Source organism: Muntiacus reevesi, chromosome 7 (genome assembly GCF_963930625.1).
Source record: "Muntiacus reevesi chromosome 7, mMunRee1.1, whole genome shotgun sequence".
NCBI lineage: Eukaryota > Metazoa > Chordata > Mammalia > Artiodactyla > Cervidae > Muntiacus > Muntiacus reevesi.
In genome coordinates this window covers 27,873,053-27,898,170 of record NC_089255.1, presented here as the reverse complement: position 1 = coordinate 27,898,170, position 25,118 = coordinate 27,873,053, and the positions used below count along the sequence as shown (strand labels likewise).

At 42.4% G+C, this 25,118-nt stretch overlaps 1 protein-coding gene across 1 annotated transcript in view; it reads left to right on the top strand.

Annotated features, from left to right (window-relative positions):
* Positions 1–25,118, top strand: part of RYR3 (ryanodine receptor 3) — a 368,483-nt gene that overhangs the window by 332,381 nt on the left and 10,984 nt on the right. The window contains exons 82-98 of the mRNA XM_065942024.1: positions 1,354–1,427; positions 1,676–1,693; positions 2,114–2,194; positions 2,636–2,724; positions 3,683–3,811; positions 6,699–6,803; positions 8,526–8,607; positions 9,267–10,600; positions 12,660–12,718; positions 13,822–13,993; positions 15,203–15,289; positions 16,488–16,688; positions 18,343–18,473; positions 22,806–22,848; positions 23,308–23,435; positions 23,844–23,904; positions 24,187–24,333. Coding sequence (XP_065798096.1) covers positions 1,354–1,427; positions 1,676–1,693; positions 2,114–2,194; positions 2,636–2,724; positions 3,683–3,811; positions 6,699–6,803; positions 8,526–8,607; positions 9,267–10,600; positions 12,660–12,718; positions 13,822–13,993; positions 15,203–15,289; positions 16,488–16,688; positions 18,343–18,473; positions 22,806–22,848; positions 23,308–23,435; positions 23,844–23,904; positions 24,187–24,333 — 2,941 coding nt within the window. The remainder of the gene's footprint in view (positions 1–1,353; positions 1,428–1,675; positions 1,694–2,113; positions 2,195–2,635; positions 2,725–3,682; positions 3,812–6,698; positions 6,804–8,525; positions 8,608–9,266; positions 10,601–12,659; positions 12,719–13,821; positions 13,994–15,202; positions 15,290–16,487; positions 16,689–18,342; positions 18,474–22,805; positions 22,849–23,307; positions 23,436–23,843; positions 23,905–24,186; positions 24,334–25,118) is intronic.

Genomic DNA, 25,118 nt, shown 5'->3' with positions numbered 1-25,118 from the left:
TATTGCTAAGCTAATATATAATGATGTCTTAGAGGGATAGGTGACTTACTCTTAGAGGCCAACTGAGTTCTATCAGAAGTTTTAAGATATTCTAATGGGTTTTTGCTGATTATAAAAGAATACATATTTGTAAAATAGGCATTCAAGAAATTAAAATTTGAAATGGGTATTTGGGGATGGAATAAAGGTCAGAAATGTCTGCTGCACAGATTGTCTCCTGGATCAGCAGTGATGCTTCAAAGCAGCTATATCCAAATGCCCTGTGTCCATATTCTCCTCCCAAAATTGAAGGATGGTATTATATTATTTTTTTTTACAGACCCTTTTTACAGCAGGATCTGGGAAAAACCAACACAAGGGCAATAGGAATTTTCACTTTCTCTGTAAAATTCATCTAAATTCCAGAACATATGTGACTCCCTAAAAGGGGGAGAGGGGTGCTGGATTTTTCCCTAGAGTATTTTCAAGCCAACAATCACTTTCGTTGCCCAGTGGTTAAAGGAAGAGGGGAGTTTTGCAGAATCTTACTGGACTCTGCCATAAGCTTCCCTAAGGTCTATATTCTTGTGAGACTTTGTGGTCTTAAGTTCTATGAAATCATTCATATTGTGGAAAGAGATAGACTCTATGAGAGAAACAGAGTGAGCCCCACTTGGAAATCATATGATCCTTGTCCTCATGACCACAGCTCTGTGGTTGACCTAGGGGTTCGTGGCTAAGCAGGATTGGATGGTGGTTGTGACTGGGAAGGTTATGGGAGGTGAGGAACAAATGAAAGTCAACTTTGTCACAGGTTCAGGAACATATAGGCACACCATGGACTCTCAAAAGCATCGTCTTGGCTATTATTGGCTCCTGAAGCGTAGAGTAAAGGAGATGGCTCTTCTGTAATTTCTGGAACTCTGTAGCTCTCTTCATGGATATTTATCCTAAGCACTAAAAGCCACAATTCCTTATGTTTCTCAGGAAAAAAAAAAAGTAGGTGAATGTGGGAAGAACATGAATTAGTGCAGTTTAAAGTAATCTTTCCCTTAAGAAATCTTAGATACAAATTATTCCTTCTTTATTTGGAAAGCCTTTCTAAATCTTCAGCCATAAGAAAGGACTCCAACTGGACAAACAATGACAGTCACTGTAAGTGTTTCTGACCCCTGTCCTTGCATATGTCCAGAGCTGTGAGCGCCAGGCACTGCTTGTCACAAACCCAGAGAACCGTTAGACTCAACTGCACTGTAATGTAATTTATGGTAATACAAGGACAGGATATTCTTAGTTGATGGGTACATTGACATTAAAAACCCATTTTCCTCGTGTGCATAGCCCTGAAACTTGTTTTCTTTCGTCTGTTACAAGTGTCCTTGATTTGAATGCATTTGAGAGGCAGAATAAAGCTGAAGGCCTGGGGATGGTTACTGAGGAAGGAACACGTAAGTAACTGACGAAGGTGAAGGCTGCTCTCTTTCCGATTAAAATCCTGGTTAACTATTTATGGTTAGAGTTCCTGCTACTTAATCTCCAAGGACTTGCTCCATTTTAGCAAGATGTTTCCACCTGTAGTTTTGATAAAGCACATCCAGGCTGATGTGTTCACAGAACCAGTCTTAGCTGAAGACGGTCTATCTTGACATTTGAGATTTTCTTACTCTGTGTTCTTCTGTTTTTCTCTTATCACCAGTCATTGTTCGTGAGCGTGGTAAGTTTGAATTTCTGGCCTGAGTTCCTGCCATGTGTGTGAGTCCTGAGGGATCTTATTTAATTGGCCCAGCACAGACACATTTTCGGCTTGGTGGTTGCATGTTGAGTTTAAGTCAGCAGTCTGTTGTTTAATTAAAGAAGTGTCTTCCATCTTCTAAAGCATGGGTTATGGACTGTGAACCATTACTGCCAGCAGCCTAGTTGTTTTCCTTCCAAATGCATCCCGGGGCTAACAATTCTAGCTTTGTTGGGCGTTGCCTCAGTTCCAATTTAAATTGGATTTGTCACCATTCATCCAAAGTTCCCTTTCCACGCAGCTCTGACACAGTTCCTTTAGCATTTTTGCAGTCAAGTGTATCCGAAGGTATTCTATGTTGAAAAAGCAAACAAATGCTTGCCCATATTCTGTGTTTTCAAGGTGAAAAAGTGCTCCAGAATGACGAGTTTACACGAGATCTCTTTAGATTCCTACAATTACTTTGTGAAGGACACAACAGTGGTAAGTGGAACACATTGATTTGTCAAGGGAAAACAACATTCAGGTGCAAAATTATGATTCATTTCATGTTGCCACCCTTAACACAACCAATTGCTAATTCAAGGACAACAGTTAATCCATTCCTCAATTAAAAAAACGCTATGTAACATGAGCTTGGCTAGTGTTACTTAGTGCCATCCAGGCTAAGTTGCTTCCAGAACCTTCAGATGTTGAAGTTAAATGCCTACCCCTTGCTGTCAAGTTCCTCAGAGCTCATGAATTTTCTGGTGTCACTGGGATGGGTGGGCTCAGGGTGGTGCTCTGACCCCCTGCCAGGACCCAAACAGGGTGCCCTTGTCAGGCTTTCCACACAGTGCGTCTCTTCTGAGCTTAGCTGAGAGGGTAAGACTTGCTTCTCAAGCGTGACAGGGATGAGCTCTGACCCAACCGTGGTGTTCTCAGATTTCCAGAACTTCCTGAGGACTCAGATGGGCAACACCACCACCGTGAATGTCATCATCAGTACCGTGGACTACCTTCTGCGTCTGCAGGTGAGTGGGTGCTGGATGTTAGCACAGCTCATATACACTTCTAGAAGCTAAATACAGCTACAGAAGGTCAGGGATGACTGAGGATATGGTCCAGCCCGAATGCAGAAGATACTGTAATCCATGTCCACACACTTATGGGAAGTCAAATACCTCAATGTGAGTTTGAAGACTGAAATGATAAAGAGGAAGCGGTTAAATACGAAATATATTATAACCTGCTGGTTTGCTTTATTTTAGCTGGTGTAAACTTAGCCACAGTGCTCCAGAGCTATAAAACAACCTGCGAGTGAAAACAGACTTTCACTAGGAAAAGGGGATACAAAAAGTGATGGAAATGAGTTTACAAGTTCTTAGTGTTCAGACATCACTTGGTTTAATTGTTTGAAGGAAAAATCCAAATAATTTCAAGAAGATCTACACAAACATAAAAAAGGATTCTCTTTTCTCTTTGCTGATTTCTCAGCCTGGTTCTGCCCCTTACCAGTTCATGACCTGGAGCAATCTATCGAGCATCCTTGTGTTCCATTCTCCTCATCTATAAAACGAGGAGTGTACTGTCTCATTGGGTGGTAGTAAAGATGAAGAGGTTTAATACATGTAACGTGCTCAGAACAGTGCCCGGTACTGACAGTGCCAGCTATTATATTGCTGAGTATTTGGGTGATCATATTTATCTTTAACATCTTGCATTGTGAATAAATTGTCCTATAACATGGTCATCGAGCTCTGGCTGAACACTGTCCTCTCTTTCACCTGTTCTTTCCTGCGGAGGGGAAGTATCTGTGCTTAGAAGATGCTTAGGATCGGATGTCTCTGTGCTTTCTCATAGAGTCCCAGGCTTCTGTCATAACAAAGTGGTCACAGAAATGTAGGATGCTCTTGTACTCTTCCTGAACACGAGATTTAGCTTCACTTACTGACATGTGAGAAATACTAAACTCTGCTTGTTTGTTCTTAGGAATCAATCAGTGATTTCTACTGGTATTACTCAGGGAAGGACATCATTGATGAATCTGGACAGCACAATTTTTCCAAAGCCCTGGCGGTCACCAAGCAGATCTTCAATTCTCTTACAGAATACATCCAGGTATGTGCTACGAAATGTTTACTTGCAAACAAAGGGACCATTTTTAACATTCCCATATTCTGTATTCCCTGCAGAATATTTGGCTGCACATGTGGACTGTGGATCCAGCTCTAGCCCTGACAGTATTTCTTATCTATAAACAGGAACCAATGGTACCTACACTCTATGAAAACCTGTAGTTTATGGACCCCACTATGACTTCTATATAGTATTTTCACACTTGATTTGCACTGATCTAATTAACATTTTGCTTTCACTCCTAGACTGAAATTTTTTTGCAGACAGAAAATTTCTTAGGTGTTTTAAAATTCTTCATTTCTAGCATGTGTGGCACATCATATGTGTTCAGTAAGCATGGAAAGTGGAGCGGAGAAATAATTGATAGTATGAAGGAATAGAGGGACAAATGATATTATCTTCAGCTTTGATGTTAAAAACAGAATTCATGAGAGCCTACTCATTTCTCAGAAATCAGCTCTATGGAAAAGGAACGTCAGAAGCACATAAACTAAGTACAATGACAGGCAAATCAACAGGTGACTTTCAGGGTGAATGTCTACACCTTACAGCATTTGCTATTACATCTTACAGCATTATGTATTCATTGCCTGTAGTGGTCTCATGAAAGGAGTAGACGACGTCCTCAGGCAGAATTTGCTGTAAAATCAGTAATCATATCATGGTCCTCTGTGATGGAACCTAAGATTTTTTTTTTAAGATCTATATGATGAGCCAACTGGCATACTCAGATCATATCTGCTTACTGAAACACAAGACTAAGACTTGAAAAGAAGAAGGAGTTCAAGAAGAGATTGATCCATCTTTACTCAAGGATTGTAAAAACATAGGGAGATACAGCTAGGAACATGTGACCAATCTGAAGTTTCACAGCATGTGAACTACTTGTGAAGATCATTGAACAGATTGACGAGCATCTGATTTGCTCTCTGCAGAACCCATCTTAAGCTCCAGAAAATTCCATGGAGCACTTAGCCCAAAAGTAAAAGAAGATTCACCCTTATTTGGAGTGAATCTGAGATTCTTTAACAATCAGTTTTATTTCAAAAAAGAATCTAGAGGCATCTCAGGATCACATACCAAGTGTGCATGATCAGTGAGTTTTAAACATGCTTACTTGATTTAGGGATGCAGGCAAAATTTCTCCTGCTCACCTCTTCCCTGGGAATTCAGCCCAGCCTTTTCTAGAACTTGATACTAGAACACTAGTATCAGTATTCCTTTTGAAAATTGAGTGTGTGATTTGGAGAGTGATTAAAGGGTAGAAAAATACAGGAAAAAGCATAAGGAACGTAAGCGGAATGTGACAGAGAAGACTCAGTGTATAAGAAATATATTAAATAGTCTCATTGAAGAGGTAGAGAGTAAGATGCTGGCCTAAGAAACTTTGGAAATGAGAACAGTCTGAAAAACCAAAGGCACGAAGAACTTGACATAAGCACTTTGGTTGATGAAGTTTTTCCCATGTGGGTACGTGTTAATAATTCTGAAACCATACATACAGTGAGTTGGCCAAAAAGTTCATTTGGATTTTTCCATATAATTGTACAGAAAGCCATGATTGAGCTTTTTGGCCAACCCAATATAATGGAAATGAGCCAGGTTTCTCACTGATGAGCAAGCAGAAGAAACTAGAAGATCCCTATGGGAATGAATGAGAGTTGGAGACACCCATATGCTAAACTCATGTTCATATTAACATAGATATAAATGGTTTCATATGAAAATATTTATGGATATGTGTATATACATGGATTAGTAAAACACATATATTTCTGCTGCTCTGTCAGCCAGGAACACCTAAAAAAATTATATCCCAGTAGCAGCAAATACAACTAGAGCCCAGTTCTTGGTTCCTAATACCACTCTCCATTGAAAGGAAATAAGGCTCCTTAGAGAAATGACTGATTCTAGAACTAGAGCAAGAAACATACAAGATGAGCCTGGAGAATCCTATTGTGCAAGAAAATGCTAAAAAATAATGGTGGAGGTATGTCAAAGGGACACAGGAGCCAACTGAAAGAGCTCCCAATGGTCAAAATTAGAAAAATTAGAGCTACAAAATAATGTAAATAAAGTAATATTGAATTATAACCCAAAGCATAAAATGAATATGTCAAGTCCATACTGATGTAAATAAGTGCTAAATAAATAAGAACAGACAACTCTCCATTCAGAAGAATTCCAAGTGATTTATTTTTAAAAAGAAAAGAAACAGTGGTTCCATAATGATCTTCAAAAGTAGGAAAGGTTATTAACATAGAAAATGCAGAGTGGTCATCAAGTCATCCCTCTGTTTGACTTTTAGAAAAGAGAAATGATATACCTGACGTGTAGGTTAATGATAAGAAAATCCTGAAAGTAGTTTAACATTCATAATTCAGGTTTTTTTCACTTGAGTAGATAGCCATGTGGTCATCACATTTGAGGAGCTTTGCCTGCAGACGATGAAAACACGGGGGCCTCATTTTCAAGTTGTGCTCCTTTCAGACTGGAACTCCTCAGAACCCCCCTTAGGCCAAGGTCGGGGGCTGGAGTTGGCAGGGGTACCCTTCAGCTCTGTTTCAACCAGAGCATTTACTTTTAAAATAATGTTCTTTAGCATAAGAACAAATGCTAAAGAAAATCTCTGAAAATCACCACACTGTGAAATTCCTAGTGACTTTTCCTAGAAATAGGATCTTAGGATGGGTTGGAGGGTGGGGTGCACACAGTGGAGTTGGGGGAGAAGTAATCAGTAACCTGGGAAAATATTGAGCTACAAGATATGTGACACTTGGAAAGAGTTGGCGTCAGATGCCCTTACTAAGGCAAATTTCAGAGCAGCTTGTGATGCTTCAGTGAGACCAGAATGTCCTCCTCTCCCCAGGGCCCGTGCATTGGGAACCAGCAGAGCCTGGCTCACAGCAGGCTGTGGGACGCAGTGGTCGGCTTCCTCCATGTGTTTGCTAACATGCAGATGAAACTCTCCCAGGTACTGTGGCCTGTTCCCCGTTCCCCATGTGTCAGTCCCCACGCCATGGTCTTCCCACTGTGGATGTGGCTGCTTGACCAAATGCCTGGAAAAGTCAAGCAGATCAGATCTCACTTGTAAAACGAGGGCCTCAATGGGAGATGGGAATGAACACCTCCTGGGGGGTCCCAGACAGGCTTTTGCATGAACACAGCTTCCTCCTTTGTGTCCCACCCACCTGTCCTTTCCATCATTGCCTCAACAGTTGCTTTTTATGGTGCTGATCCCTTTTGCATCCTTGTCACTGTTTCACAGTTTATGAACATGATCCACCACCTTGTCTGATCTGTCCAATGTCTGCATGTCTCTAATTCACATCTCCCTTCTCTCTCAACCTTTGCTGCCCTTATTCCCCATCTCTGCCTTTCCTTCACACTCCCCATCTCTCTGGCAAGATGAATTGGAATCACTCAGAGCATTTATATGAACAAATAAATGTAGTGTCTGTAGTAGTTGATGGCCTCTCTCCATGGCAACACATGAGGGAGAACGTCAGGATACGTTTCAGGCTGATTAGAGTCACATTGGCAGCATTCATGTGAATAATGTGTATCTAAAATTTTCAAGGCTGTCACATCTGCCTCTCTCTTTTGGAATGTGCTATTTACCCCTTTCATTTTTCCCCTTTTGACTCTGGCCTTATGGAGAGAGAGAGTTCTTGGGAGAGCTGCCAGTTTGGCAGTAATACATCCACTGCTGTGTCAACCCAGCAGGGCAGTGTGGTACAGAGCCATAGAGGCAAAATCCTGACCCTGCCACCTCCTCATGGGTGTCTTCCGGGAAGTCACTTCCCCTTTCTGGTTTTTACTTTCATCATCTAGAAAATATTGGGAGTTAGAATAGATGATGACCTCAGAGGGCTCTTCAAGCTCTAACAGTGTACACCTCTGTGATGTTTTGTGGATATCTGTGACTCCCTCCAAAGGTGGGAGGAAAGCCTTCTGAAATCGGAAGGGCTAGCTAAAGAACTGTGTCCTGGTGAGAGAGAGTCTGTAAAAGAAGTGTGGCCCAGAACCCGTATTTTTAATCTCACCCTCAGATTCCCCACCTCAGACCTTCCAAGGGTTGTTTCCCTTCTGTGACACAGGTATCAAACCCAGAGCCCACTTGGCAATGCCCTTGTCTGCCATACTGAAATGAAAACCAAACAGACTGGTATCAAAACCATCCGGAGGAATAGCCTCAATGATACGACATTTTAAGGGACGAGTGGTACCCAGATCACCACCGATTAGAATCAGGAGAACCTAAATTAAGAAAAAAAGGAGAAACCATTTGGTGATTGGAACCTTGATCATTTAATTGGATTGCAATATGTATTCCCCAAAAGCTCACCTGTAATTCTTCAGTATGAAAAATGGCAGTCTAAGCTACTAGAGATACCTAACGGGTCTTTGGTGGTTTGGGTTGTTTGGTGTTTTGGACAATTGGTGTATCTGACATGTTGTGCTAATAAAAGGAAAACTGTAAAGGAACTCTTCTGGATGAGGCCTGTTACAGCGAGCCTCCTGATGCTACAAAGAGAGGATGCTAAGCTGTCCGCATCCACCATGAGAAGGGAGCTCATTCTGGAGATGGACACAGCCTTCACCTGACCTTCCCAGAGCAGGCTCTCCTTGCTCACTGCCCTGTACTTTGCTGAGGGATCAGATAGCTCAGGGGTATCTCCTGTTTCTGTTCTAGGATTCCAGTCAGATCGAGCTGCTGAAGGAACTCTTGGATCTCCTTCAGGACATGGTGGTGATGCTTCTGTCCCTCCTGGAAGGTTGGGCTGTTTGGTATAACTAGGCATTCACACGACTGTCACTGGTCTGAGCACTAACCGTACTAATCACACAGAGTATCCTTCTGGCATGTCATTGATGCCAGATGACATTGGTTAGAAAACCAAATTTTCAGAAACAGACAAAAGAAAATGAGTGAGGGGCACATGGTCTGATGGACAAAGCCTGAAACCAACTCATTTTGTATCAGTAGGAAAGCCAGAATGAACTGGGGAAAACTTCCAAGCTTTGCTCTTCCCTATCCTCTCCTCTCCCCATTGCTTTTCAATACATCTGGCTGCCAGTGTGTATGCCAGCCATCTAGTTGGGCACCCTCCCAGGTCTAAGGGGGCTAGAGGGGCACCACTTATCCCCATGTGTCCCTGATAACGTGATAACAAAGCCACTCTGCAGGCCCCAGGCCAGGTAGAAGGCGCTGGCGTGGCCATCTCCTCCTTCCCCGTGTCTCTTTCCCCCTTGGCTCCTAGTGGTGTAGTCTTTATGGCTTGCTGCTCCCTCCTACCCATTTCCAGATCATCACGGTCAGAAAGAGAGCTGACCGATTTGGGGTAGAAGTCTTCTAAAAATGTCTGCCTGACCAGTTCCATGATGACTTGGGTTTATTTATGTATCTGTGTGTCTTTTTGAACCTGCCTCACAGGGAATGTGGTAAATGGAACCATTGGCAAGCAGATGGTTGACACGCTGGTAGAGTCATCTACCAATGTAGAAATGATCTTGAAATTCTTTGACATGTTCTTGAAACTTAAAGACTTAACCAGCTCAGACACCTTCAAAGAATATGACCCCGATGGGAAAGGAATCATTTCCAAAAAGGAATTCCAGAAGGCCATGGAAGGGCAAAAGCAGTACACACAGTCGGAGATAGACTTTCTCCTTTCGTGTGCAGAAGCTGATGAAAATGACATGTTTAATTACATCGATTTTGTTGACCGGTTCCATGAGCCAGCCAAGGACATAGGGTTTAATGTGGCAGTGTTATTGACAAACCTTTCTGAGCATATGCCAAACGATTCTCGCCTTAAGAGTCTGTTGGACCCAGCAGAAAGTGTACTCAATTACTTCGAACCATACCTGGGACGCATTGAGATCATGGGTGGGGCCAAGAAAATTGAGCGTGTTTATTTTGAGATCAGTGAGTCCAGTCGAACTCAGTGGGAGAAGCCCCAGGTGAAGGAGTCTAAGCGACAGTTCATCTTTGACGTTGTCAATGAAGGAGGGGAGCAAGAGAAGATGGAGCTGTTCGTGAACTTCTGTGAAGACACCATCTTTGAGATGCAGTTAGCGTCGCAGATCTCGGAATCTGACTCAGCCGACAGGCCAGACGAGGAGGAGGAAGAAGACGGAGATTCTTCTTATGTGTTAGAAGTGGAGGGTGAAGAGGAGGAGGAGGAGAAGTCTTTTGAATGTGCCTCTGCGTTTGCCATGGCTTGTGCCTCAGTGAAGAGAAACGTGGCCAACTTTCTGAAGAGGGCCACCCTGAAGAACCTCAGGAAGCAGTACAGAAAGGTAAAGAAGATGACCTTCAAGGAGCTGCTGAAGGTGTTCTTCTCTTTCTTCTGGACGTTGTTCGTGGGGCTCTTCCACTTGCTCTTCACTATAGTGGGAGGAATCATTCAGATCCTGTGGAGCACAGTGTTCGGAGGGGGACTCATAGAAGGGGCAAAGAACATAAGAGTCACCAAGATCCTGGGCGACATGCCTGACCCAACCCAGTTTGGTATCCACGATGATGCTATGGAAGCTGAGAGGGCAGAAGCGCCTGAGCCAGGCATCACCACGGAGCTCGTGCACTTCGTAAAGGGGGAGAAGGGAGATGCGGACATCATGTCAGATCTCTTTGGACTCCACCCAAAGAAAGAAGGTGGCTTAAAGCATGGGCCCGAAGTGGGTTTGGGTGACCTCTCTGAGATTATTGGCAAGGACGAAACCCCTACCTTAGAGAGTACTGTACGGAAGAAGAGGAAGGCACAGGTAAGCACATGACTTGTCTCTGTCACCTTTCTTTATCCCCAGAAAAAGACTTGCCACTCTACCTTGCAATCAAGACTGATACCAGTTCTCTAGGAACAGACACTGTATGAGACACCAGCTCTTCCATGATGACCCTAATCTGATAATTCCAGCTTTGTCATGTCTGAAGAGATGAAACTTAGATGGTTGTCTCAATGTCTAATTGCTGAATGGTCTCCCAGTTTACATTGTAAGAGTTCAAACAGGGTGATCCGTGACCTGTCACTTGCTTCCACACCTTTTATTAGGTTAGTGTGCAGGCCCATGGATTCATTCAGTAACTGAAAGAGTAGAAAACCAGGTATACCATAAAAGGAGACCTTCCCGACAAAGTCATATGTCTGCAGTGTCCTGAAAGATCCAGATGTTAGCATACAGTTCAGCACAGTGCCCAGTAGTTTTGTCATGCTGGGGACATTTTCATCCTTGTGCTGCCCCCACTATCCAATTTGGACTTTGAGTTAGTGAACTAGATTGAGTGAATAAGATGGCAAGAATTCAGAGCCCTTTGGCCATCAAAAGTTCTGGATGTTACAGTATCCAACTCACAACATCATTTTAGCAATAGAGTATGGAGCGAAGTGTGAAGAGATCAGAGCCCAAAGACAACCTTTATTCATGAATTACATTACTGTTTACCAAATAGCTGCTGTACACTTATCACTGTTTTAGGCTCTGGGATTACAATGGTGAATGAGAAATGCATTGTCCTTATAATTTAGTGAAAAAGGTTGACATTGGACAAGTCAGTACAAGGAAGGAGGACTGTCAGTGCTATGGAAATGTGTGGGAAAGATGTGGAGAATCACGAAAGGAAGCTTCAGAATCATAAACATTCTGACAGTATTACTTGACTTACTCTCTTTTGTTCCCTGGTGTAACCCAGGGACTAGAGCAGAGTTTGAAACATAACAGGGACTCATTCAAGGCCTGCTATATGCCAGGCTGTATTCCTAGGATATGGGAACACATTGGTTAATAAGAGAGACAACATTTTTGCTTTCATGGAGCTTAACTTCTAGTGGAAGAAGACAGCAAATAAATAATTACCATTTGGAGCACGTGCTGAAATGAATGAACAAGATTGTGTGTTACAGAGTGATTATGGGCCTTACTTTAAATAGGATGCACAAGGTGCATCTGAAAATGTGTCATCTGAGCCAAGTCCTGAAGAATGGCAGGCACATCAAAAATCAGGACAGTCATATTCCAGGCAGAGGATGTGGCTTGTGCTAAGGTTCTGGTACAGGGAAGCATGTCTCAGGAAAGAAAAGGAGGTCTAGGTGTTTGTGTTGGAAATGAGTCAGATGTACAAGGTGAAGATGGAGAGGAAAGCCATAATCATAATGGCTTTAAAGGCCTTACTGTGCAAATTGAGAGCTTCCCTGATGTCTCAGCAGTAAAGAATCTGCCTGCAATGCAGGAGCCATGGGTTCGATCCCTGGGTCGGAAGATCCCTGGAGGAAGACATGGCAACCCACTCTAGTATTCTTGCCTGGAGAATCCTACAGACAGAGGAGCCTGGTGGGCCACAGTCCATAGGGTCACAGAGTCAAACATGACTGAAACAGCTTAGCACACGAAGGAGCTTGAATTTTATTCTCAGTGCCATGGTCATCAATCAGAGAGGGTGGGGTAGTGGAAGAGGACTGAAGACAGGACAGGGATGCTGTCTGATGGAAGCGGGTTCTGGATTAGACCTGCCATGGCTTGTGTTCCATCTCTCCCTGACCCCGTGGAGCAGTAGGGCCACTGCCACAGGGCTCAGGCAATGTCCTAGCACAAGTTTCCTCTTTAGATTGGATTATAGCAGAGAGATTTTCAAGCCTAAAATCTTTGATCTCTCCAGAGCCATGTAATGTATAGGAGGACACTTATGTTCCGTGATCCTGAGAACTGCCAAAGCGTAAAGAGAGAGAGCCATTGGGATTTGTGACCATGTACAGTGGCTAGTGATATGGTTCATCATCATGAACATGTTTATTTGAGGAAAGTTTAACTGATTATTATTTTTGTCTAGGCAGCAGAAATGAAAGCAGCTCATGAAGCAGAAGGCAAAATAGAGTCTGAGAAGGCAGAGTAAGTTCTTCATAGCTACTCTTATTGCTATGATTGATAGTTCTCAATATTATCTGCTGTTCTGTGGCTATGGTAAATAGAAAGCTTGAGTTCTGTTAACAAAAGGAACAGATATTGTGCAAGCTTTGGATACATCTATTTTTTCCTTTTTATGACTGAGTAATATTCCATTGTGTGCATGTGTGTGTGTGTGTGTTTATTCATTCCTCTACTTATCACTTCAGTTGCTTCCATATCTAGACTATTGTAAATACTGCTGCAATGAACATTGGGATGCAAGTATCTTTTAGAATTATTGTTTTTGTTTTCTTTGGATATGTACCCAGGAGTGGGATTGCTGGATCACATGGTAGCTCTCTCTTTAGTGGTTTGAGGAACCTCCATACTGTTTTCCATAGTGGCTGCACCAATTTACATTCCCACCAACAGTGCACACGGGTTCCCTTTTCTCCACGTCCTCATCAGCATTTATTTCTGTTCTTTTTGATGACAGCCATTCTGACAGGTGTGAGATGATAGCTCATTGTGGCTTTGATTTGTATTTCCCTGATGATTAATGATGATCATCTTTTCATGGGTGGATACATTTCTTTTTACCCCAGCTAGACAATAAACACATTCTAATAATTGTGTTCACTTTACAGTCCAAATAGTAGATCAGGGTTTCACCATCTGACCAAGCAAATGATCAAACACTCACACTTAGCAACTTCATATAATGTTGATGATAGTGCTATCTATTGATAGTAATTACTGAATAACTGCTACAGGCCTTTTGCTAAGTTCTTTTATGCAATACTTCATTTAATTCCTAACACAAACTTGGAAGAGGTACTATTGGCAATTCTCATGAAAGCTTAGAAAATAAAGGACAATATTTCTAAAGGGTAAAAAGTTTGGAAAGGCAAATTTCAGAAGCCTACTAAATTGTATATGTACACCTGTGGCCATGACTCATCAAAGCAGGTAATCAAACCTGAGATTCCCGGCCTTGAGGAATAATATGTCTTCCACCCCTCTCAGCCCAGATTCCTCTTTAGTCTCCCTGTCAGGGTCAGGCCTCCTTCTGCCGTCTGTGCTGAGTGGCCTTGTCATTCCTGCAGCATGGAAGATGGGGAGAAAGAGGACACAGTCAAAGAAGAAGAGCAGGCCGAGGCCCTGTGGGCAGACGTGACCAAAAGGAAGAAGCGACGGTGTGGCCAGAAGGTTGAGAAGCCTGAAGCTTTCATGGCCAATTTCTTTAAAGGGCTGGAAATCTATCAGACCAAGTTGCTGGTAAGCACTCTGGCCCTGGTCCCACTCGGGTGCAGACGTTGGCACAGGCAGACCTCAGAGAGGTGGCCACTGACTTTGTTTCACCATCCGATTAGCGGTGCTTCCTCATCTTTCTCGTTCCTCTTCCTTGCCTCTTCTTGTTATCTGCTTGTCCCTTCTGTGTTGGAGGGAAGAGAAAGCGAAAGTGTTAGCCACTCAGTCATGTCTGACTCTTTGCGACCCCATGGACTGTGGCCCGCCAGGCTCCTCTGTCTATGGGAGGAATACTGGAGTGGGTAGCCTTTCCCTTCTCCAGGGGATCTTCCCAACCCAGGGATCAAACCCAGGTCTCCTGCATTGCAGGCAGATTCTCTTCCATCTGAGCCACCAGTTAGAGGGGAAGGAAAAGGGAAAGGCAAGCCCTCCGGCTCCTCCGCCCTGTGCGGTCCAGGAGGGAGAGCTTTATGTGTGTGTGCCCTGTGGGGACTTGACCCCTGCCAGTCAGAAGCTTCAGAAGGCGTGAGATCATTCGGATGCAGGAAGAACATCCCTGTGGTGTGTTAGGTTGTCATGCTAGTTCTCAAAAGCTCCGTTACTCCACAGGTCCTCAGCCCAGCTTGTAATATCCTTTCTCTGGTGAATTGCCCACTGAGGCACAGTTGCCAAAGGCCAGGACCACACCCTCCCAGCACCACTGGTGGGAGCCTTTTCAAGGAGAGTGAGCACTCCCGCAAGCAGCTACCATTCCTGTCCTCAAGTGCTGGTGTTTCCACCCGGCGTGGGGATGGGGAGAGGCAGGGGAGCTTGGGCTGTGGCTTTCAAAGGACAAGGACTCTTGGCCATAGTCTGGCTCCAGGTGGGGTGGGAGCTGCAGGGTTCCTCTGTGGGCCTCAATCACTCATAATTTCCAAATTGACTACTTCCTTTGTGGAGACACACACACGGCAGCATTTGAGACCTGTGCTAAGGGTATGTTTAGGCATTTGGTTTCCTGAGCTTTAAAATAAGCAGGGTTCCCTTGATCATCTTTCTAAGCAGTTTTTAAAAAATCATCATTTTTGATCCCCCACCAAATAAGTCGTAAGAAGGCCAGGATTGTCCTGGATGAGTGGTTACAGAAGAGTAGGACTAGCCCTGTGTAGACCTCTTCTGAGAAGATCTCTGTTTGAGAGAGGGAAGGTCCCTCCCCCTGCCAACATTCTCCTATTCTGCTTGTCCTTTTCTTTTCAGCACTACCTGGCCAGGAATTTCTACAACCTGAGGTTCCTTGCTCTGTTCGTAGCCTTCGCTATCAACTTCATCCTGCTCTTTTACAAGGTGATACTTCATTTGGGGGCTATTTGCTGAATAGATTCTATGCTTTTTTAAAAAGTAAAAGGAGTTATGCTCTTATTTTAAGAAAAATTCTAATATCTAAGGAAATTTCTAAGACACTAGCTTCTAAAAAAGGATACTGTCTTTAGCAACGGAGAGAATGGAGAGACAGGTTGCAAGGGAAGCCAGTTAGGGCACCATTTCAGTCGTTCAGGATTGTTCTAGTTGTTCCTTAATTCTTCAGATATTTGTTGGATGTCTGCAATGTGCTAGACCCTATATTAGGAGCTATAAGGATTTCAAACTGAATAATAACTACAGTTCTGTGAGTAATAAAAGTAACAGTCAGCCATGATAGTTGACCCATATGTTAGAACTATTACAAAGAAAGAATGAATAGAAGTTGGTTTCTGGATGTGGAGGACAGGGACTCATCAAGATAAATGGAGATTTTAAACATTGGTAAGTGAGTCTTGTCACTGTAGGTGCATAATAAATGTTAGTTGAATGAATTAATGAATGTCATAGGTCCTGGATTCTTGACATAGTCTTTAACTGGCTGTTGTCACTTGCCTCTCTCCCTTCCTATTTAAAACCACAGATCTAATTTCTATAAAACAGGCTCTTACCCACATCAGTCTTGCATTTGACAAACGAATGGCTTGCTATTGCCCATGGTAGAAAAATGGAAATGTGTCGAAGGGCATCGTGAAGTCTGGCTTTAAACACATTGAGACTGAAATGTTTCAGACAGGCACGCAGGTGCAGACAGCCAGCAGGCAGCGGGACCTTCAGGGTGACAGCTTCAAAGGCGCTGATCTGAGAGTCACTGTGTAAGGATGGCTGTGATGTTAACAGCCTCTAAGAAAGAACAGAAATGTTTTGTGTGTGCTGTGTGTGCACGTGTGCATAAGTGTTTGTCTTAAGCCTCCTCCCAGGCCATAGCATTTCAAAGATGACCTCCTGCAGCAAAGGGATTGTAGAATATGTAGTAAGACATTCCTGACTTTTAAATTCGGGGCTTATTTTCAAGAGCGAGGATTTGTCTCTTAAAAATATTGGTGGAATGAAGTACTTAAAAACCTTATTCACTCATCAGGTAATATGGAGTCAGTAGATGCCAGCAATATAAAGTCTACGGGGAGAGCCTAGAGGCAGAGGTCTTTCTGATGTTTCTAAGGGGGTGCGTATCTTGGGCCAGGTCACCGAAGAACCTTTAGAAGAAGAGACGGAGGATGTTGCCAACCTGTGGAATTCCTTTAATGACGAGGAAGAGGAGGACGCGGTGGTGTTCTTCGTCCTGCAGGAGAGCTCTGGCTACATGGCGCCGGCGCTGCGGGCCCTGGCCGCCATCCACACCGTCATCTCTCTGGTCTGCGTGGTGGGCTACTGCTGCCTGAAGGTGAGCTGCCAGGCGCCCTGCGGCCAACCAGAGCCCTTGGCGAAGAAGTGTGCTCGTTTCTGGTACTCAACAAAGTAATGCATTCGTGTGTGTGTGTGTGTATATATATGATTCATTCATATCTTCAATCATAGATATGAATATTCATATTCATTCACGTATATGTATATATATATATATACACATACACACGCACACATACATGCACACATTTTTTCATATTCTTTTCCATTATGGTTTATCACAGGATACTGAATATAGTTCTTGGCTTTCTCTGCTTCCCTTCCCATATCATCCGTGAACCAGCAGCAGTTACTGATTCTTCACTGTGCAGTGCTCATGATCAGCATTTGCCACCTTCGTATCCCGAGTCTTTTATTTCCTCAGTGTTGTTTCCTTGTTTTAATAAAAGGGTAAGCAGTAACAGTATTTAATAGCCTGTGATAAAGCATAATAGAAAAGAATATGAAAAAGAATGTGTGTATGTGTATGTATATATATATGCATATGTATGTATACATATATATCTGAATCACTTTGCTATATATCAGAAATTAACACAACATTGTAAATCAACTATACTTCAATAAAATAAATTTTAAAAATAAAGGAGAGGAAAAGGGTGGGCAGTAACTCTTTACAAGTCATTATCAAAAATTTGCCTTTTTGTCTTGGAAATAAAGCAGCAGTGTGAGGGGTAGAGATATCATGAGATTTGAGAAAGCATTATTGGGAGAAATAGTTTGGAGACCAAGGTCTCAGGGATGTTGCCAAGTAACTAGTAGCTTCCCAGTTGATGAGAAGCCCTGGCTCTGTCTGAATTAAGCTTTTGTGACTTGTTGGAGCTCTGACTATCCTGCCTTCTTATATCCTGAGATTCCAGTGGTATCCTCTGACCTTACTAACTAAAGTGTGTGTGATGGTTGCGGCAAGTGGGTTATTTTCCCAGTATTTCCTGTGTACGTACCTCTTTTGTGGTAGGTCTTTATAAATGTGCCACCATATCTAGGCTAGAAGCAAAGTCATAATTATAAGAGAATGGGAAGCAATGGTGGAGAGCAAGTAAGTCTGCCGGGCAGGAGCTCTTCTCAGAAGGTATGTCAGGAAGAAAACTTCAGTAGCAAAAGACTGTATACAGAGCCCAGTGAATCCTCTCATTCCAACTATTAAGCCATATTTCATTAACCAAGTTTCAAAGACATGAGAATATGACCCTAGCCATTGAAGGAAGCTGGAACTTTTACCATATTATTCCAGCTGTTCAATATAGTTGATTGAACTAGAATAGTTTATTGTCCTTTCTAAATCTTGGTCAACCTCCAGCCTAAAGACCTAACTTAACAGCCCTATGATTCATCTACATATGGCCTTCTCACCAGCACAAGCCAGAAAGTCCAGTTTGTCGTACTGTCAGCTGTTTGAAGGCTGGCCCAAATCAGATCAGCTCTGGAGAGGGAGGTATATGAGCCAAAGGAGTGACAGGTGATTTATTTAGCCTTGGACCCACAAGGTTCAAGGATTCTGAGGCACCCTAAGAATCCTGCTACAAAGAGATTGCTGCCCTAACATTGGAAGGCCCATTTGTGAGATATGCATGGGAGAGGATGCTGTTGTTAGAAAGTCTGCTGTGAGTACAGTGTCTTCCTGCTCCTAGGTCCCTTTGGTCGTATTCAAGAGAGAAAAAGAAATTGCCAGGAAGCTGGAGTTTGATGGCCTGTATATCACTGAACAGCCTTCTGAAGATGACATCAAGGGGCAGTGGGATCGCTTGGTAATCAACACGCCGTAAGTTTTGCCCCCACCCCAAAAAGGAAAAAGGAGTTTCTACTGTAAATAATACCTTTTCCAGCAGCCCTGGAGACTGATTAATATAAGCCTTCCTTTGATTTCTGGGACTTGTTTTCTCCCCTGCCTTTTCACAGAGTAGCATCTTGTTCCTCAAACAGTTGTATGTATTGGTATGCATTTAATGGCAGACAGAGGATATTATCAGAAAGTGCTGAGCATATTTAATTAAGACCAGATGGTCCAGCACAATACTACTTAATCTAGTTTTCCATGTTTGAGTCATAGTGTTTCCTTGGCCGAGGAGTTTGGAGATCAAGCTGATCAGCTTCTTCAGGGTCCCTAAATGGCACAGCAGTTCTGTGACAGCACTGTCTCAGAAGTCTTCTCCTTAAACAGATAGCCTAGTGGATACCAGAACTCCTCCCAATATAATTTAATAAGCAGTTTCATGGGCAGCTAAAATAGGATCATCTGGGTGATGATGTTAAGACCTGTGGCGTTAAGCCTGCCTTCTTGGTAGGCATGTGTATAATTGCTAATGTGGTAGGAAAAGGCATTGATTCTGGAGGCAGAGAGGTTGAGTACTGAGTCAGCTCTCTCACTTAGATTCTGTGACCCAGGGCAAGGGAATCAAGTTCCATAAACCTCAGTTTCCTCTTTGCTAGTAGACTGATGAGAATACTACCTCCTACAGTCCCGGGATGTCACATGGCTGTACATTTCCTTTCACTGTTAAACAAAAAAATGGTCATCACCAATAAGTCAGACAGAGAAAGATAAATACTGTATGGTATCACTTATATGTGGAAATCTAAAAAGATACAGCAAACTAGTGAATATAACAAAAAAGCAGCAGACTCACTGATAGAAGGACCAAGTAGTGAGTACTAATGGGGAGAAGAGAGAGGGGAGGGGTAATATAGGGGTAAGAGTAAGAAGTAAAAACGTTCAGGTGTGAAATAAGCTACAAGAATATATTGTACAACACGGGAAATATAGTCAAATGATTAAGATTGTAAAGTTATACATATTTTATTTACCACAATAAAAATTTAGAAAAGAAACGACCGTTAACCATTAGCAAAGGTGATGCTCCAATGCCAGTATAATCACAATAGGGAAAATGAGAGATGTAAGATAATGTGCTGAAAGAAAAGTAAAGCAACAGGGCTGAATATAGAAACAAAGGTAACTTTTGAAACACGGCTGCACCAATAAAATATGTACATCTAGAAGCAGCAGCCCTGACCCTTGGGGGAAGAAAATGCTGCTTATCCAAAGTTAGTTAAGCAAATTGAGAGATGCAGCTTTGCAAAGGCGCTGCTGAGCTTTGTAAAATAGTCCCTAGTAAGGGAAGGCTCGACTATTAGGGGAAAAAAGGTGAGAGCCTGCAAATCAAAAGCACGTTTCTACCTGCAGGTCACTGCCAATCTCCCACTTAAAACTAAGGGAAACTATACTATGACTCATTTCTGAGCCCTCGTTATTATAGTACAAAAGTTTTGAATATTACTCACAGAAAGCTTACCAAAGAAAGATCATTTATCAGTTAACGCTTGTGTCTGTGGCACAAGATGATATGGCCTAAGAGTCCCAGTAAAAAGACAGTGCAGTTTCTAGAAATTTATCCTCGGGAGATAATGAGACAAGTACACTAAACTGTTTTGACAAGGATGGTTGTTAACATTTATTTGAAGTGGCTGAAATACCCGTGAATAGGGAAATGCATGTATAAGGAGAACAGCTGTTTTAAAACATTTCATTCAATGAACCTTTTTCTTCACAATAATGGTATCATTGTACGTGTAGTACTTTGTAACCTTTTTTTAAAGTTAACTGTTATGTCATAGAGAGCTTTCATATTTTTATGTTGTTAAATACATATAGAAGAAGACATAGAATGCATATCTACTGTAAAGTATAGTAATAAAATGAACTACAAATCTTTAAAACTGGAACATCAATGAAAACTTTGAAGTCTTAGAAATTATCCTCCCCGTCCTCCCCAGACCCCGGCTAACCGCTCTCCTAATTTTAGTGATACTCATTGTTTTGCTTTAATGTATAGTGTTACCCCTTAGGTATGTGTCCCTAAACATGCGGTTTCATGTTAACTAGTTTTGAACTTTATATAAATGGAATCAAACTATACGCACTGTGCTGTCACTTGAATCATTTGCTCAGCACCCCATTCAAGAACTCAGCTAGGTTGATGTGTGTGTCTGTAACTGGTCATTTTCAAAACTGTGGCACTTTCCATTCGGTGAGTATATTATTGTATATTTAGCTGTTTTTCTGACAGTGGATACTTGAGCTGTTTTCAACAAGTGGCTGTTACAAACAGTGCTCTAAAGAATATTTTTATACCTGGTGCACAAGTAAAAGAGTTTCTCTAGACTAGAGACCGGGAGACAAATTTGCTGACTAGTAGGATCTGCAAACATTTATCCTGATTTACATTAAACCAGCACCCTGAGTGAGTTCCTGCTTCTCTGCCTCCTTGTCAGCTCTTGTTGTCCTCAGATAACTTTGCTAATCTGGTAGGTGTGTAATAACATCTTGTGCATTTTGCTAATTTCTTGTGCATAATTTCGAAGAGATTGAGCCTCTTATGTTACTTTTCTTGACCATTCACATACAGATGTATCACTTACTTATGCATTTCCTTTCTGAATGTTCTTTGCCTACCCCTCACTTAAAGGAATATTATTACCAAGTGGAATTATGCTTTCTACCTTGAAGGAGCTTACATGTCTAGTCAGGGTACAAGAATATTCAGATCAAAATAAGATCACATCTGTGAAAGGGGCTTGACCAGAGCCTTCTGTCACCGGCCCTTCAACATCACTTGTGGAATCCTCCACTTATGCCAAAATGTGGCCAAGGCTGAGTTGTATGTTACAGACCATTTGTATAAGATTTAAGAGAAAGGAGACATCAGTGTGGATAGAGGAAGGGTGGCTTATTTTTGTTTTGTTTATTTTAGGTTCTAAATATAGGACATGAAAAATATCAAGTAGCAGAAAAATGGACAAAGAAGAAAATCAAAATAACTATTTCCATCTTCCATAGATAAAATCTATTAGCAGTTTACTTTGTAAGCCCAGTATTTGTTTTTTGTTTTTAAGAATCATTTGGACATTTAAGAGTGAGACTGTTTCAAATATCCAAAAAAAAATTTTTTTAAGATTTGCCACCCTGTCATAGGAGAGATGGCATTTGCTCAGGGTTATTCTGAAAGGTCCATGGACAGAGGGTGCCCTCCCCCCCCTTCCTCATCACCAGCTTGGGTGGCCTCTATAGAGTAGGAGACTGTTGTGTTCCAGAGCTAACAAGAATGACTTAAATGAAGGTATTAGTAAGAATGCTTGCATCAAGGGCAGAGGTTCCTTGGCTGCAAACTAGACTCACATGGAACCTCTCAGGTAACATTTAATCTTTCCAGATAGGAGCAAAATATCTTAAATGGTTTCTGCCAACACACCTGAAAGTAACAGTTCTTTCTTGACTCTAACAATAAGAAGCTATTTGCAGTGGAGCTGGTACAAGCTGCCTAGCAGAAGAAAGAAGTTCCCTTGTGGGCTTAAGGTTTGGATGGTGTGTGTAGGGACCATTTCCAAAGAAGAGAGGGATCTGATGCCTGGAGAAGGGGGAAGCTGTACCCCACAGGAATTACGCTGGAATGAAGAGAGGAGAAGAACACACCATTAGGGAAAACCCCCATGTAAATTAGCTAATGGGGATTTCCAGACTGGAAACTTCAGAGTTAGGGACTTTGTCCACACTTCCCACCACTGTGACTGCAGCACCTACCCCAAGTACTGCTGTAAAGTAGGCACTTGAAGTGAAAGTGAAAGTCACTCAGTCGTGTCCGACCCTTTGCAACCCCATGGTCTATATAGTTCATGGAATTCTCCAGGCCGGAATACTGGAGTGGGTAGCCCTTCCCTTCTCCAGGGGGTCTTCCAGATCCAGGAGTTGAATCCAGTTCTCCCGCATTGCAGGTGGATTCTTGACCAGTTGAGCCACAAAGGAAGCCCAAAGTGGGCACTTGATGAAGGTTTATTACATGTGTTTCCTGGCTCTTAACCATAATTTTGAAGTAGAAAATGCAAAGTAGTTTTTCCGGTGCTTCAGATGAGAACTCACCACAAAGTGAGATCAGAAATCAGACCTGTGGTGACTCTGAACTTCAATCAAGTCTTGAATTCTTCAATGAACAGGACAAAAACCAAAAGAATCATAGGTCCATACACTCGAAAACTGCCAAGTTTCTTGATGTGCTTGCCTTGATGTTAAGAAAATCTCCTTTTTCATTTTCTTTTTCAGATCTTTTCCTAATAACTACTGGGACAAGTTTGTAAAGAGAAAGGTATGTCTTGTCAGGGTGGCAGGGGAATTCCATGACCTCCAAAGAAATGTAAATTTCTCCAAGTTCTCCATTTACAAACATGGATCAATTTAATGCTGCTTTTATGGTATCACAAGGAGAGTAAGTCAACAGAAAGGGTTTTATATGAACTTATGTCATTTGGGGGCTTAGTTCCCATACTCATGCTTTAAACAGCTTAACACAATCACTTTTCTATGTACTAGGTTTTTCCCTCCCTTCCAAAATGATAGCCAGAAAAGCAGTTCTCACTTAATTGTCTTTATTGCTTCTGTTTTCTGTGGGGGTTATTTTTTCTCTTCATTTTCCTTTTGCATTTTGATTCATATTGACCCCTTGGAAGAGCCCAGAGTGTGACACAGCTCTGGAGACATCGGGGCTGGAGAAAACACTGATGGTGGTGCATGACCTGAGCTCACCCTGTTCTCGTCTCTGCTTTAGGTGATCAACAAATATGGAGATCTCTACGGAGCAGAACGCATTGCTGAACTCCTGGGTTTGGACAAAAATGCCCTTGACTTTAGCCCAGTAGAAGAGACCAAAGCTGAGGCAGCCTCCCTGGTGTCATGGTACAGAGTTTAGGAGTTAAATCTCAAGAATCTGGCTGCCTAGACCCTTTGTCTTTCCAGTTGTCTTCCCTATGCTGGAGGCAAAACTCTTTGTTGGCTCGGGCTCTCATTTAGCCTAAGTGTTTCTTCTAGGTTCTAATATATTGGGGTAGTGGGGGGATACTGCTTTAAAAAAATGTAAAGACAGCCTTCATGCCTGATAGAGCTGAAGGAGAAAGACATTAAAATTTCAGGATGTGTGATTCAGCCACTCATTCTCATGGTGAACAGATACAACTTCATAAAGCTCAGAGCTGTATTTATAGATTTTATTAAACCCCAAGAGAGAAAAAAAAACACCCTTTTTTCCCTTAATAAACACTTAAATCTTGACATTTATAAGTTTTGAAATGACTTTTTCTCCTTTAGGCTAAGTTCCATCGACATGAAGTACCATGTCTGGAAGCTGGGGGTTGTTTTTACTGACAATGTAAGTATGGCATCTGGGAAAGTGAAATCCTGTGCCCCCAAGTCTAGGGATGTCATTAGATACCACAAAGAAACAAGCTATGGAGGCGGCCCAGGAAGACGCAGGGAGTTCTCGTGGAAGACAGACAGCCTTAGGGTGTGGGGGGACACTTCTCTCTCATGCAGTAGTATAAGGCTGAGGGGGGCTTCGGTTGGCAATTCTTGGGTCAGTTCACAGCCCAAGATGAGAAAAAGTGGGTTTCATGAATGCCTGAGAAGCTGCTCAATTTCTTCCACTCCCCAGTCCTTTCTCTACCTCGCCTGGTACACGACCATGTCAGTCCTGGGCCACTACAACAACTTTTTCTTCGCTGCTCATCTTCTGGATATCGCAATGGGCTTCAAGACTCTGAGGACTATTCTGTCATCTGTCACTCACAATGGCAAACAGGTATGGGGTTTATACTGGTGCAGAATGGGAGGGACCAAGATACGGATAGGAACAATCATAACCAATAACAGGTAGTACACTAGTGTATGACAGGAAGATGTGTGTTGTAGTGTATAATGCACCTTTCATGGTCAAACGCTTGAATGAATAGTGATTGGTTTTGCAAAATTGCAGCCAGTTAAAAGGCAGAAGACTTTGATTCAGAAACCTTTAACATTTAGATTAGTGTATGTGCTTAGAAAAGTCACTAGGTACTTGTGATGGAAGTACGGGAGTGAAGTTGCTCAGTCGTGTCCAATTCTTCGTGACCACATGGACTGTAGCCTACACACTTCCAATTAAGAACCAATGACTTAGATATCTATGAAAGTGAAAGTTGCTCAGTTGTGTCCAACTCTGCAACTCCATGGACTGTAGCCCGACAGGCTCCTCTGTCCATGGAATTATCCAGGCAAGAATAACTGGAGTGAGTTGCCATTCCTTTGATCTTCCTGACCCAGGGATCGAACCCGGGTCTCTAGCATTGCAGTCAGATTCTTTACTGTCTGAGCACCAGGGAAGCCCCATAGATATTTATCTACACACATATATACAGCTACATGCAGACATACATAGCTACATATACATGTTTGTGTGTATGTCTATATATAGCTGTATAGTCATTGCTCTATATCCAGTCTCATCAGTATCCAGTTTGTCTACTACAGAATTGTCAGGGTCAATCCTTCATTAAAATTCCCAAATTGCTCCTCCTGTCCACAAACTCCCTAGCATTTTATTCCTCA